The sequence below is a fragment of the Pararge aegeria genome, chromosome 12 (genome assembly GCF_905163445.1).
Source record: "Pararge aegeria chromosome 12, ilParAegt1.1, whole genome shotgun sequence".
NCBI classification, from domain to species: Eukaryota; Metazoa; Arthropoda; class Insecta; order Lepidoptera; family Nymphalidae; genus Pararge; species Pararge aegeria.
Window position 1 is genome coordinate 8,841,589 of NC_053191.1, and position 15,757 is coordinate 8,857,345.

A 15,757-nucleotide genomic window follows, 5' to 3' on the forward strand; every position below is an offset into this window, starting at 1 on the left:
TGTCTATTTGTTCGTTACCCATTTTCTTCTTAAACACTGCAAAATGCATATAGCAAGACGAAATTCAGCACATATACAGTATACTTGCATCCAGGAGATGTTTTATATCTCGGACATACAACGTTCCAGTCAGATAAATAAAATTGTCTTTTGTGTACTTTTTCATGAAAACGGTTTCACAGTTGTCTAGTAACGAAATTGACGGACCACGCGAATGAAAAGCTGGTAAAACTACTAAACAAAATATGTGAGTTTACTTTTTATCTTAAGTATAGATAGACAAATATCAGAAAATGTATTTGTAGCTTTCCCCAATTTTGAAATCGTGGTTTAAATCCCAATAATAATAACTGTAATAATGTAATCTATCGGCTTAACATCAATTACTGGGTGTTATTTGCGACCTCATAAAAAAAAAGTAGTTTCAACCTAAAAATAAATAAATTATGTGATATAAATGATCCCATTGGAAAACTCTGAACTACATACATTTTCGCTGAAATTGTAAATATATTCAAAATTATATTACGTAAATCCATTCTCTGGAATCTTATGCACGAGTGATAATAATAAACGTTTATCAACGCTTCCAACGTACTTACTATGAAACTACATTTTTAAATAATTTGTACGTTATAATATAACGTATGCCGGAGAATTATTTATACCTAAACACTGGACTTACACTATTCAAACTACCCTGGTAATCGGCATGAATGTAAGGAGGTACCACCCAAGCATGAAGGTTTTACTACAAATACTGTCCATGACCGTTTATTTCCGCCCATTTTAAAATTGCTTCTAATTAGAAACGAGCAACTTCAGAGCTTATTATCGGCATCTTTTCGATAGAAACTGCTTTCCGAACCGGTAGTCACTCAAAACATATACAGCAATAAACGATTTTATATTTGAAACACTACCCATGATTAATAATTAACTGCATGGTTAATTTTTAGCGATAATTATACGGTATGTATTTATTTTTTATAAACAATTTGTTTTTATTTATCTCTTTTATATTTAAATATTGCAATCGAATCCGATGGCTGAAAGTACCGCTAATAGCCATTTGGTAGTCTAAAGTTGTATCTACCTTCTCTCTTGCGATAAATGATTTACCTAATAACAAAGCACTCCAATTTCACTTACATTTTAGTTACTTATACTGCTATATTAATCAGACGTGTAGTCTAGCTTTACGCAGACGTTACGTTCACTAGCCACGTCCAGAACAATCGACACTACCGACGACTTTCATGGATTAAAGAAAGATTTATAACATTGTTCCGCAAGGCAACCATAAAAATTTTATTATTCAAGTCAATTTAAAGAAATAAAAAATATTACCTGAATGATAATATACGTAATCCTACTACGCTACATGTTTTTGAGTAGGCACGCAGAGTGAAAATGGATTAGGATTGATCTTGAAATCCTTTATTATTAAAATGCCTACAGTTTTGTTCTGGAATGTGTAGAGTCCAGACAATGCTAGGTAAAGTCTGCGGCTGCGGGGCGCGGGGAAGGGCTCCAGCGGTGGCCACTTGCTAATTGTCGGTTGCAGCGGACGCGCACGTGGGGTGCGGCGCGCAGGTGCCGCCGACCTCGCGCTATCTCGTCTCGCCGCGCGCCGAGGTCGCGATGATAACGAACGCTATTTTTGTCCGCAGCCGCCGGCCCCGTGTTCGTGACCGTCGCAAACGCACCCGCGGAACCACCACGAACTCCCGAAATGGCCAACCGTAAGCGAACGACCGGAGCCGCTGGGATCGCGATTTCGGAGCGAGTGTTCCACGACAACCGGGTCCCGAAGCCGACCGGCGTCGACGAACTCTGTTCGACGACTAAGCGGATCGCGGAGTGCCGGAGCGCGACGCGTCTCGGAGGTACGGAGCGGGAGGAGTGCGACCTCCGAGCCCCGCGCCTCCCCGCCGCACCGGACGAAATCGCGAGGGGGAGGGCCGCGGCTGAGGGGAGAGAGGCGCGCACGCGGTCGAGCGCAACGTTCGCCGCTGCACTGTCTCAGCACAGCACTTTACATAACGCTGCACGGTCGGCATCGAGCGCCGACACGCGGCATGCCGTATTCGCTCGCCTCGAAACGAGGTCGCAACGACGGCCGCGCTACACCTAAAGAATTCAAAGACGGGCGGTCGATGATGAAACGGCATTAGTACTCCGATGACGCGTTTGAAGAGTTAGTCGGTCACCGACGGAGTCACTGAACCTCGTCGGCGCAGCGGCGAATAAGGTGAATGGAACGTTGCAACCGAAACGGGCGACGTAGAAGTCCGCGGCCGCACGTCGCTCCTAGTGCACGATGCCGCTTAACTTTCTAAATAAAACTTGCCAGGTTAGATGAAATTATTCTTAGTGTGTAAATTATAACACTCGTTGTTACAATTACCTCTATCATTGCGTAAAATAAATTGACTTGGCTTATTTTGACTTCTATTACTCTAATAATAATTGACTCATTGTGAACTTAATGTTAATGGAGTACACGTACAACAACAACAAGGTTAAACCACACAACACGAGTCACAAGCAGAAATGATCTAATTTGCCTAATGTTACACGCTCTAATCCGACTAACAGGATTTCTGTTCATACCTACCATCGCATCGTGACTTTACGGCATGAGTAATGTAGGACGCAAAATCATTTCCCTTTACGTGTATGACGGATACCACTTTTTCAATTGATGCACTCTCACAATCCATAACAACTAAACAAAAAATACACCTACACAATCAAAAACTGTATAACCTGCAAATTTTTACGGAAGCGGAAATGTATATACGACTACTTATACTATTACAAACATAAATCTAACGCAACGATCGTGCAGTTCACGCTTGAAGTGTTACCACGTTAAAATTAATCACCAAATCCAGTGACAACAAACTGGGCCCCGGAGACACCGACGTCCGTACGACTTTTGCGTGTAAAAGCAGACAAGGATTATTACTGGGAGTGCAAGTATGTGATAGCAACACATGAATAAGTGGGTGCAGGTACGGGTAAGGTCGAGAGGGGTGCGGGCGGCGGAGGTGGCGAGGTGCGCGCATGCGTGCGACGTCTGACCTTGGCGTGGTGCATCATGCCCTCCCCCCGAACAAACACCTCTCCCCTCTTCATGCGCCTCGCGTAACCACACCTGCCGGTTAAGCAGGTTGGGATCCGACCTAGCATCATTCCTAGATTCTATTTTCGGACATGAACTTGGAAATCACTCCTTGGTTTGATCCGTCGCGACACGAACGAAACCTAATAGCATTTAAGTTGTTGGAGGAAACAAACAAGTTTGGTTCATTAATCATCAAAAGATTCTGTCTAAGATTTTTCGGACAATACTTAGTTGAGACTTAATACTTTGGTATCCTTGTCTTTCTGGCGGATTTCCAAGAAAGAAATATAAGCATTCCTTTTTTTACTTATTTTCGATATAATGGAATTGTACTAGCTCAGTGGTGTAAAAAAGCAATGATGTAATCCTTTGATAGTAATTGTAATTGTTTTAACAATCGATAAAAATGCTCGACACGGGAGTTGAAGTGGAAACGTCAGGGGGAGTCCACCCACCGGATGTCGAGATATGACGCCGTATCGCGCGACACGTTAAAACTCCCTGATTCATGTACCCAAACCCAGCATTTACTGACTTGATTATACTGTACTCATTTGCTCACAAATTGACAATACAGCATTAGAAATTAGCAGAAAATAGTAATAGTGGAACGCTTGCAACAAACCTATCCCGACGTTATTTTCCCAACCATTAGAACTATTACAAGTTAGTTGATAATAAATACTTAAGGTATTGCAGAGGAAATAAATGTATGTCCCCTACAGTATGTATATATATTGATTCTCTTATTCCGAAACTCACAGATGAATTCGTTACACACAATTAATGATTAACGCATGATCGAAATTTCCGGGATATGCCCTTTTTGCTCCGTAAAATCCCGTCTTGGCATTATGAGTTTTTTTAATACCAAGTTTTAGTTTAAATTGCAGTTAATTATCTACTGAAAAAGTGAAGAGACTTTCTTAATTGCTTAATACACATTTAAGGAAACAGAAAAACTTTATACAACATTTTAGATGAACTTTTTATAGACTTTTTGAATTGGGACAGATAGATAGCTATCTATCTATTTTGCTGTCTCAAAAATCTTATTTTCACATAAACAAATCATGTAACGGGAAAGTGGAATCGATATAATCATTGAATTGAAGTATAAATTAAGCGATACATATGAACGCAAAAGTTTCTATGCTCTTCATATCACACATCTACAATTTTAATACGTATTTTTTCTTAGGACTTTATGCGTGATAGAAGTAACGACCGCGGAGATCATATACTCATAATAATGCACATACATTGAAATAAATGAATTTTACTTATATAAAAATATCAATGTTACATCTTTCGTTAAAGTTACGTTAATTTGCTAGACACAATTATTACTCTACTCTTTTAATGAAACATTAAGTCTGAGTTTCAAGAATTAAGTAGCTTATTAATTATGTGACCTATATCAACAATATTAACAGCTGTATGAAGTTTTAAAATAAGTTATACTTCATCTGTCAATTTTTCAGTTTTTAGAATTTTTCTAAGTGTAGGATAAGTTCAATCTCTTAAGAATTAACAAGTTATTGCGATTACTTCAATTTAAATATTATCGACCGCACTAAAATTGCTTAGCCCCTTATGCCTCTTTACTTAGCAGCAACAAGAATGTACTATATGTAAAATACGTAAAATAGATTTAATTACCAAATTTATACTACCTTGAAGGGTAGGCTTTCAAATAAAATAAGAATTATGGGTGAACATTGGCGAACCAAATCTTCATACAGTAGTTGTTTAATCGTATAAATTGCACCTGAATTATTTATATTTTGTTGTTGTACAGCTAACTTAAATAAAAAAAAATAAAGCTAGGAACGTAAAATGCGAGGGAAAGATGAACACTTTTATGAATGTTACAAGACATGAATAAATCACTAAAGATTGGGTACATTTCGGAAAGTACCCGCGTCGCATAGTCGGATGGCGAGGTCACCCGATCCCTTTCACCATACAGTAGTACCCTTAGTGAAAAAATTTGCACGTTTGCGATCGTCAGGTCGTTTTCGAGCATCGAAACACCATAACGTTAAATAAAATGGAGTTATTTCTTTAACACATATAATGCCGTACTAACAAATGAACTAACTGTATTTTTTTTTTTGTAAAATACGGTCATGGAATGTGAGGAATGTCTTAATTCACTATTTTCGTTACATTTTACATAATGTAATAGTGAAATAAATAAATAAATAATGGTGGCTGCCATATATGGCTGACGCGGCGCCACTGTAATAAAATTCTCAATGGGGCCGCGTCAGCCATTTTGTCAGCCATATGATTTCAAAAGCGCGCGAAACAAACGCGTCGCTCGCCGCCGCCGGCGCCATTTTGATTGTTTAGCAGCCTGTGTTTGCCCCCCGCGCGTCATTTGTCGCTGTGCATCGAAGGAGACTGCAGTAAATAGTTGTTCAGTTAGTGATTTAGCAAGTTATTAGTTACTGATTTGTGATTTTCAACAAAAAATGGAAGATTTTGATGATGATTTGGACTACGAACTATCGCAATTAGATTTAACAGTGTATAATCAAGAATGTAACACATTATCAAATAGTGATGCTACACAAGTATTTGACGTTGATCTCGATGATACAGTATCAATCGCACGGACCAAAAATCATCATCGACGCCAGATTTTATCCGACAGTGAAGATGATCAGATTCCCGTGTTACCAACCTCACGAAATACTGAAGTATGGTTCAATCCGTTGGGTAAGCAACCAAGTATTATTCCATATACTGAATGTCCTGGGCTTAAGCCATTTTCATTGCGATCCAGCATGAGTTCAGCTAAACCAGCAGAATTTTATTCATTGCTAGTACCTGACAGTATATTCGAGTACATAGCCGAAGAAACAAATCGCTTTGCTTTACAAACCTTGAACAAAAGTGCAACAAAATCATACCGAATGCAGAAATGGATGCCAACAAATTGCCATGAAATTAAACGGTTCTTTGGCATTTTAATTTGGATGGGGATAGTGAAACTACCTCAACTATCTTTGTACTGGAGCACTAACAAATGTTTTGAACAGAAATTTGTCAAGTCCATTATGAGCCGAAATCGATTTGAACTCATTTTGAGGATGTTGCACTTTGCCAATAATGAAATAAATCACAATAAGGAGGACCGATTGTTTAAAGTTAGACACTTATTAGATATGCTAAATGCTAATTTTAAATGTCATTATACACCTAATCAAGAAATGTGTGTTGACGAAAGTCTAATCCCATTTCGTGGCCGCGTTATTTTTAGGCAATACAATAAAAATAAGCGACACAAATATGGGATAAAACTTTTTAAGCTGTGCTCAAACCCAGGATACACTGTAAAAGTGCAAGTTTATGCTGGCAAAAATTATGAAAATGTCAATACTACTCCGACTAATGTTGTCCTTGCCTTGTGTGACGATTATCTAAATAAAGGACATACGGTTTGCACAGATAATTGGTATACCAGTTTGGATCTGGCACGAAAACTACTAGCGGGACAAACTCATCTCATAGGCACACTTAGAAAAAACAGACGAGGTTTACCTCAAACAGTTGTCCAAACAAAACTGAAGACAGGAGAATTCTCAGCTCAAGAAAATGACGACGGAATAACAATTATGAAATGGAAAGACAAGCGGGATGTACTGCTGCTGTCTACTAAGCACTCCGTAAGTTTCAGAAGAATAACTAAAAAAGGAAAAGAAAAAATTAAACCGAAGATTGTGGTAGATTATAATCATGCAAAATCAGCGGTTGATCTGTCAGACCAAATGTCCTCTTACACAACCCCTCTTCGGAAGACAACGAAATGGCCCAAAAGATTGGCGATGGAGTTATTATTGAATACAGCGATTGTAAATTCATATATTTTATATAAATTAACAACCAAGAAGAAGCTCTCTGTCGTCCAGTTTAGAACCGCGTTGGTTGACTACCTCGTGCATACAGGAGTCCCGGAAACTAGTGCCTCCTCTAGACCTAGGCGAGTAAAGCATGAATTGAAGAAAAGGCAAGGATTGGCCTCTGCCTGTCGTAAATATTGTGTTAGGTGTTATAAAGAAAACTGTGCCCAATTTGGAAGAGTTCATGCTCGAAATAAAACCAAAAGAGTGGTAACATACTGCGAAGACTGCCCGAATGAGCCACACTATTGTATCAGCTGTTTCAATTTAAACCATAGATATGTTTGAGTTATTTTGCCAATGCCAACTTAAATATAAATAAAAGCAATTAAAACATTTACCTATAAATTTTATTTGCAAAAACCAACTATTTTTGTAATCACTCTTTTGTTTTCGAAACTTCCACTTACAAACTTGATATTTCTCAAAATGTAAGTAAAAGTGTCAATGCCATCATTACAGTTATAATTTACTAGGCCTTGTCAACCATACTACATATAGTTTAACATAAAAAACGTGGCTGACGACGAAAAATCGTGCTTTCAAAACAAGCATATTCCGTCAGCCACATATGGCTGACACGGCCCAATTGGTTTGGAAAATGTCAGCCATATGTGGCTGACAAGGCATTATATGTGTTAAGAATCGAAAATTCTTTATTAGTGATATTCATTTTACAAACGTTCCGGTAGTCAGTCTCACGAAAGACGCCCTTATGAGCGAAGGCCACATCGCGGCTTCCAACCTGCGTCCTTAGCCGGGTTCCAGTTTGCGACGTACGTGTGACCAATCACAAGAACACAAACGGACCCGTCTTGTGTCTAGTCGCAAGTGGACGCTTACTTGAACGCTAATAGGCTCACGCTTCGAACGCCGCAGTTTGGCCTTGCCTTTAGGCCAGTATTAATAAACTAACTTCAAAAAAATTGCTCCCAAGTCGACATCTATGCTTAAGATTTGAGAACAATGTCTTAGGTCGATATCGTTTTATTAATACGAGCGTTAGAGATTTCAGAATCCATCCGAAACGCCAGAAGAAAGTTGTTCTCCCAGAACCATTAGGCTTGTGCTCCTCAAATCTTCGTGCAAAGTGTTGACGAATGTTGGCTGTAAAATAAGGTGACATTAGTGGTTCGACACTCGAAAGCGACTCGAATGATCACGAGCGTAGCAATCTTGCACTAAGGTTACTGATCGGCCAGTACCAGTGACGACCTTACTGGAGCCTTGGTGATAAGATTCACGGAGCCTCACTCGTGCGTCTCGTCATGTACTGTTTTTTTTACCTGACTGCACCAGAAGGCGGGTAATTGGTTTCGGGTGGTATGTTAAATACATGCATACATGCATGCTCTATAAAGTTTGCTTATATAGGATGATAGATTGTTATAAACGATGTGTAGGTGTAAACCAAAAAGTAATACACTCTGTATACTTACATAAGTACTATAAGTACTAGTATTCGTAAAACATTCATCAGTCATCATGATACAAGCTACGCTCACTTTGGGGCTAGATGGCGATGTGTTATAAATTTATTAGTATTATTTTATTATCTTGACTTTTCAGAATTTCCGGTTCTTATCTAGAATCTCCGGTTTAGAATCTGAATTACGAACTAGTGGTAAAGTCACAACCGACTTGACTTGAAAATACCCCGATGACCCATTTGATATAAACAGTATTTTTATTAAATACCTGTCCATAATTTTTCGATGTTCAATTACTAGTCTGCTGAAGGATTTGCAAGCGTGTAGGAGAGAGGAATTATGTAAATTGCATAGATATTATGCGTGCGTAGGTATGTTAAAAATATATATATATTAATATGACGAAAGGCGAAAGACTATCAGAAGATAGTCTTTCGCCTTTCGTCATATTAATATTTTTTTTGGGAGAAAAAAAACATTTTTCAGTTATTCCTAAAAACTTGCAAGAAGCGTTGTTAATTTTTAATTTATGCTGCACGTGTATCATGTAATAATAGACTAACCACTTGCAAAAAGATAAAACTTAGAATGAACTAGAGTATTCAATGATAAGCCTAAAAAACACACAGGGCTGTCATCTGTTTGGAACTTTTTTTAAACTACTTTTATTTTTTAAGGATTCAGAACTGAATGGAAAAATAGAACCCATTTATAATATCACTAAGCTGTTGATTTGTCTGTCTCGGTTGGACAGTCACTCAGTAAATAAAGGCTCTTTTTTTCTATTTATAAAATTATAAAGCTCATATTGATTTATGACTGACTGCGCTTTGGTTGTGTATTCTTAACTAGATTTCTATTTGCTTATTAGAATCATAGTTATTAATTAAAAATATTTACCGAGAAAACATTATCTCCCCGCTCGGATAATTTGCAAAACGAAAAATCTATTGCAAATTTTTCTTGCAAATTAGTTGATGGAAGTTTTTAAACAGAAATTGAACAATATGGTTTAGATATTAGCAATACTGACGAAAGAAGTTACTGCAAATTCTAACAAAAATAAAAGCTTTTTTCAACCAATAATCTTAATTTGAAAACATATAAAAGAGATTAATAAGTTTCCTTTCAAGGTACGGAACCGACAGCAAAAAAAAACAAAATAATCGTTTTGTATAATATAACACAGTACAGCAACATTAATAATATTCAAAATAAATTTTAAGTAAATTAAATAAAATAAGCCGAATGAGTATGTAATACATTAAAGCGACAAAGTTCTTAGCGGTAAGCCTAACCAAAACTATACAGACAACCCTACCCAACGATTACACTTTAATGAAATGGCCTTGTGCTCATACAATTGTTTTTCAAACAGGTTTGGGAGGTTAAGATACATATCAAAATACTTAGCATGTATTTAGGTAGGACGTGTAATATTTGTTCGAGATAGTACAAATATCAGTCCTGTGCTAGCCAGACTCACAGGCAGGTAGACTTTGCAAAGAGTAATCTAGATTTATTTTTACCGCGGCACTAGATCGATAACGACGGAACTTTTTCAGTCAGGAACAATACTTTTCTTAAGTACGTATTCCAGGCTTAAAGGAAAGTCTCTGTATTGCAGAACTTAAATTCTTAGTCAAATTCTACGTGGAGGAGGTCACAGGGTAATTGGTATTAAAAAACTTTGAATTCAGAGATTATGACTGTCATTGCCTTAGGACTCCTTTATCCCGGGAAATAACACATGTGGACGCATTCGAACGCAAAAGCTGTTGTTAACACATTTTGTTATGATCTGTCGAATGAAGTCAAATATTTAATAAGTTGTTTCCATGTTTCTTCTCACCTGCTATAAATATAAAGTTCATTCATACACACATACTAACAATTGGCACTCATTCACTGGTTTACTTTATCTATCTATATCTATACTAATATTATAAAAAGAAAAGATTTATTGTTTGTGATTTTGTTTGTACCGAATAGGCACCGAAATTACTGTACGGATCTTAACTATTTCTTCACCAAATGAAAGCTTAATTATCACGTATTAACACATATATTGTGGCTAAAATTTATTTAAATAAAAAATAGAGATCCTTGAGAAAATTTCAATAATGTAAACCAATGTAGCAAAATGTTGCCTATAAAATTCATTACTTGGCGTGCGCTGAGAATGACTCTGATTATGACATTATATATCTAGCTATCAGAGTTCAGACACAATATCAGCTTTGGTGTTCTAAAATTGTATTAGTTTGCCAGTAGAAACAAAACCGGGTTACATTTGTATCGCAGCATTAATTCTTATTCAAATAAATCATTTTATCATTAAGGGTGTTTATTCAGCAGTAAAGTACTTTTTAATTGAATCTTATCTTCATCTTTCTTCTAGTTCTTACATAGTACTAATAACCTGTCTGGCAATGGCAGGCGTCCCCTGAATAAATACCATACAATGCTTTGTGCATCAAATTAAAATTTAGATAAAGCTATCTTTCTTTTAGGTTCTAATAAATTCTCGAAGGTGGGCTATAATGTTTGCGATACAGTCCTTACTTACTGCTACAATCATTGTTATCGTTGTAATATTGTTTATAAATACTCAATATAAGCACTGCACTTTATCCAATGCCTTATTACTAATGGGAAAAAATATGTATGAACGCCTCATAGGTGTTGTATTTATTTATCTACTAAATAAATAAGTACCAAAAAGAGAACGCAATTGTAGAAGACCATGAAAAAAGGGATGGGTGGATTGTGTAGAGGAGGCTATGATTATAACTGGACTGATCATGAGTCGATTAACGTAAGTGAAATTTTGCACATGTTTGATGCTTGTTCAAGTTTCATCCAGAAGTAGAAGTTGAACGTACCGTCAACACAATATTTCTAAGGCTTTCGCGCTACTGTCGTCCTTTAGAATGTTTCTGGACACCCACTCGAGACTTGCTTCATTTCATCTAACTTAGATGGCGCATAATTCTAAAATTGTTCAGTAACGAAGGGCATGAATGTTTGTATAGAAGAAGGATTTCCTTTTCGATACTCCCTTAACTGCATAATGGACTTTGAGCATAACACAACTATCTTAACTGGCAACTTAAATCGGGCGCAGCATGATGAACTGTGAATAAAGCCAGACAAATGTTGTTCAGTAAAACGTGGCATGTATGGATAAAAGAGGGCCTTACTTTGCAAACTCTCTTAGGTGCCAACTGAGATGAAGCGTACTCAGCTGTATTATGTACCTTGAATAAAGAATTACAGGCTCGAGACAAATATTGTACGTTAACACTTGGAACGTTTGGATACAATTGAAAAGCTCCTATGAGATTGATTGCTGTGTCTGGTTTGTTACGAATTCGTATACATTCATTTTGAGATTATTTTCTACTAAAATATCTAGGGATCTAAAGACGAAAATTAATATAATTCGAACCTATTTGCACCATTTGATAAGTAACTTTCATGAAATGTTAAAAGATTAACCAGCTATTACCAATAGAAATAATTTTCTTATGACATAGCTTGATGATGATATGACATTGCTATACCTATATGGTGTGGCCAGCGAATATTCATATTTATATTGAATATTTTGTTGTATACAGTTTTTATATTGTATATTTTATTTCCCACATGATTTACTCGATGATCGGAAAATCTGCGCTAAATCATAAAATTAACCATGGAATAACTATTTAGATTAGAATAGGTTCCACATCATATTATCCACTATATCTCTTTGTTCACATAATAGGTATAAAACATCAGGCGCAATATGCCATTTAGGTCTTTATCAGCTGCGATAATACATGTAGAACATGAGTTCATCGCCTAACGGCAATGCGTTTTATGGCGATACAGCATTTCGTAGTTACATCTTAATTTAAAATTGAATGTGAATCTTAAAAACTAAAATTATGAGAAGAAAGAAATAGCATTTGTAAATAGTTGAGAAGGCATTCACAGGATGCGTGTGCACATCGCGAGCCGGTCCGCCGCGCCCCTGCCGCGTTGCATCGCACCCTCCCCCCGCTCCGACACGCGTCGATCAGCTGACCGCTGGCAGCCGCGCGGTCTTCAGCTTCGATCCCGCGCAACACTGCCTAGCACGCTCGACTTTCAAGCGCTGCACGCCTAGCTTACGCAGCAGTGTACGCATAACACACAAAAACAGTCAATAGACAGTTTCGACTCGATCAGCTATCACTCGACGCAAATATAGTGTAGGTGTTCGTGTCGGAGGCTGACTACGATTTACACGCGCATTATTTCTCAAACGAACTACTAACGTCATCATAAAACTTTCATTATAAAATAAGGTGAACACTGGTAAAAGGCGAAATGTAACAGTAATGCAGTTGACAATGGTGAGCCGAGACTCGCACGCGCATGCATCGGGTTAAATCTGAAGTTAAACACGCAGCGGGGGCGATTTTCACTCGCGACGGAATAATCAAAGCACAATCTTCTAAGCTAAGAGTCTTCAAATAGGTAACCTGAGCGGGGTCAACGTCTCCGTCGCGTACAATATCATCGTATGGCATAATTCTAGTTTCGGGCAAGCGGCTGTAGTAATCGGCGAATTTCGGGCTTCCTTTGTTTACGTGGGGCGGGGCGGACCGCGGCTGCGTGGCGCTCAAGGTCAAGAGCGGCGGGCGTCGGCTCGCCGCAGGGCGCGGGCCAAGCGTGCCGCGAGGGCGCGTCGCCACTTACCGGCCTGGAGGCGCCGCTCCTGCAGCTCGATGAAGCGCGCCGCCTCGAGCAGCGTGTCGAGGAGGCTCATGTCAGGAGCGCGGCAAGCGCGCGCGGTACGAGCGCGCCCGCTGTCACGCCGCGACTGGCCACGCGCTCCGCCGGCCGCTCACGTGGCCGACCGCACAACGCGCCAATGGCAAAGCGGCGCGCGCATCACGTGGCCGCCGTCATCCGCCAATAGCACTCAGCGTGAGGGGTGAGCGAGGGCGCGGAGAGCGCGATCAATGCCAGTGCAGCCGGTGGACCGGCGACGGACGGCGGTGATCGAATGCGGTGGGCAAGGCGGTGACGCGGCTCGCTTTGTTTATGATCGCGAACACGCAGCACGTGCGCCTCGTTCCGCCCGACTTTCACTTCGTCGGCGATGGTGCGCGCAGCATAAATAGTTTTTATTTTCTCTCAACATTTTTGTCGATACGTACGATAACTATAAATGCAGAAACAAATCTCAAATGATATAAAGCAAGAGTTGCTAATTTGTTTTTAGTATTATATAATTTATTATTATCATTATGACAATAAGCCTATAGCCTCTTTGACCGTTCGATTTATAGGTAAACAACTAAAAAGAAGCTGTGAAGTTTCTATTTGCGACTGCATACAAAATATTTATCTTTCCAAATATCGCGTCAGTTTAGCAATTATAGTCAAAGGATTGAACTTCTATAATTTTTTAAAACTTTTCGTATGTAATCCATCCATCCATCCATCTCTGAAATTTGTGCCAATTTAGGACTTTGAAAGGTACAACTTTAGAAACCTCAGTTATTTCCATAGGATCATCATCAACAGTCATATTAGCAATTTGCAACAATAGCACTATAATATTTCTGTTGCAGAAAATATAAAGTACATCGTACGACCGGATGGCCATTTACTATTCTACTCGAATCTTTTTTCAATTTTCTACTCTTAGTATATTAATTATATTGAAAATAATAAGAAACATAATATAGTTAAGATAAGATTATAATAATAGGATTTGATATAATTGAGTTACATATAAAATAATTACAATTAATTATTATAACACTTCTATTCTATTCAAACAATACAGTTGGACGTTTTTATGACAAATTATATGTCAAGATAATTTAGGTACTTACATTGGATTTTCAACAAAAGATTTATTTCTCAGCAAGTGACCTTCATTTGAACGAACGCTTGAAGGAACGCTATGTTACTGGTACTAAAAGTGTACGATTTTCAAAAAATACATAGTCCCTTACAGGCCCACAGTGTGACAAGCATAATAAATATCTAGAGAGTGCAGTTTGTATGCACTGCACACTCTTGCCAATTAGCAAATACAGATAACTTATTCAAGTTTATTTTCTTTTATTTTGGCTCTTGCGAAAAAGAAATTTTGGGAATGGATAAGTTGTGAACAAAATGCCTGACCCATGCTATTTCATTGCAGGTTATGTGGGGCTTGCAACTACTAAAAGCTGTGTGAGTTACGGAGAACTATGGGCCTGAGAACGGGATATACTTAAAGCATTCACCTCGCTCCGGGTTTAGCCAACATATAATATGGCGAGGTCCACCGAACGTCGTCGGCAGTCTAGCCGCTGCTGAACCCTTCAGCGGAACTAAAATCCTTACTTAAATAATATATAAAAAAGTATGTTTGTTGGTTTGTACATCAAGGGGCGGGGCAATCCAATGACGTGATATATTTTTGGACAAACATACCATTCGAGACGATCTTTGACATTCAGGCCACTTTTCCCGAAAAATACATGCTACATAATTACATAGCTTGTCGGTTTTCGGTGGAATTTGGTAACTTAAATCTTGATTTGTTTCATCCCGACAAACGTACGTATTTGTAACAGATGCGCGAAAGTAAGGATACAGTACAAACGAGCGGATCCCAGGTAGCTCTAATACTTGTTCGTTTTAACATAGAAGATTGAAAATGAAAATCCACAATAGCTTAGACATATGGTCCGAACCCATCAACGGCGATCCTATATCTCCTTAAAAGAGTGACCCTCTTTTACGTATACTAACTCAATAACATATACATGGCAAAATGAACATATCGTACGACAAAAGGGAAACATCAAATTTTAGCATAAAAAACCTAGGACTAAAACAAAGGCGCTGCTGATAATAAGGGACTGCAATCATACAAGCTATGTATAGATGCTCAATAAGAACTAAGTGCCCGTAAATATATATGTTTTAACCTAACCTAATCCAACATTAGATTTGGGTGCGAAACTAATGCAAAATATTTTTTATCTAATTATCCACTACTTTGCTATCCGTCCAAGGTTTTTCCCATTGAGTCGATTTGTGCAATTATTTCAGGACATACACATTGAATGGTGTGCCGGAAGAAGAAACCTAATTTAGCTAGCCTCCACGATCCCCTCAATTGAACCCGATATATTTTCGTCCAATGGTAGCCACAAATAACTCACTCGTAATAGAGGAAGCAGATTGGCTACGCTCGAAAAGCCTCCCGCAATTATGCTCTTTAGGGGAAAATTAGATAAGCT

General features: G+C 38.3%; 1 protein-coding gene across 4 annotated transcripts in view; it reads right to left on the reverse strand.

Annotated features, from left to right (window-relative positions):
* Positions 1 to 13,316, reverse strand: part of LOC120628106 (max-binding protein MNT-like) — a 48,245-nt gene extending 34,929 nt beyond the window's left edge. For 2 of the 4 annotated variants that reach the window (XM_039896326.1, XM_039896327.1), the window contains exon 1: positions 1,351 to 1,912. Coding sequence is in view for 1 of the 4 variants with exons in the window: in XM_039896329.1 (XP_039752263.1) it covers positions 13,206 to 13,275 (70 nt within the window). In the remaining 3 variants the exon portion in view is untranslated. Of the gene's footprint in view, positions 1 to 1,350; positions 1,914 to 13,205 lie in introns of those variants that run through there. The other 2 variants (XM_039896329.1, XM_039896328.1) reach the window with 2 other exon arrangements.
* Positions 13,317 to 15,757: the final 2,441 nt, after the last annotated feature.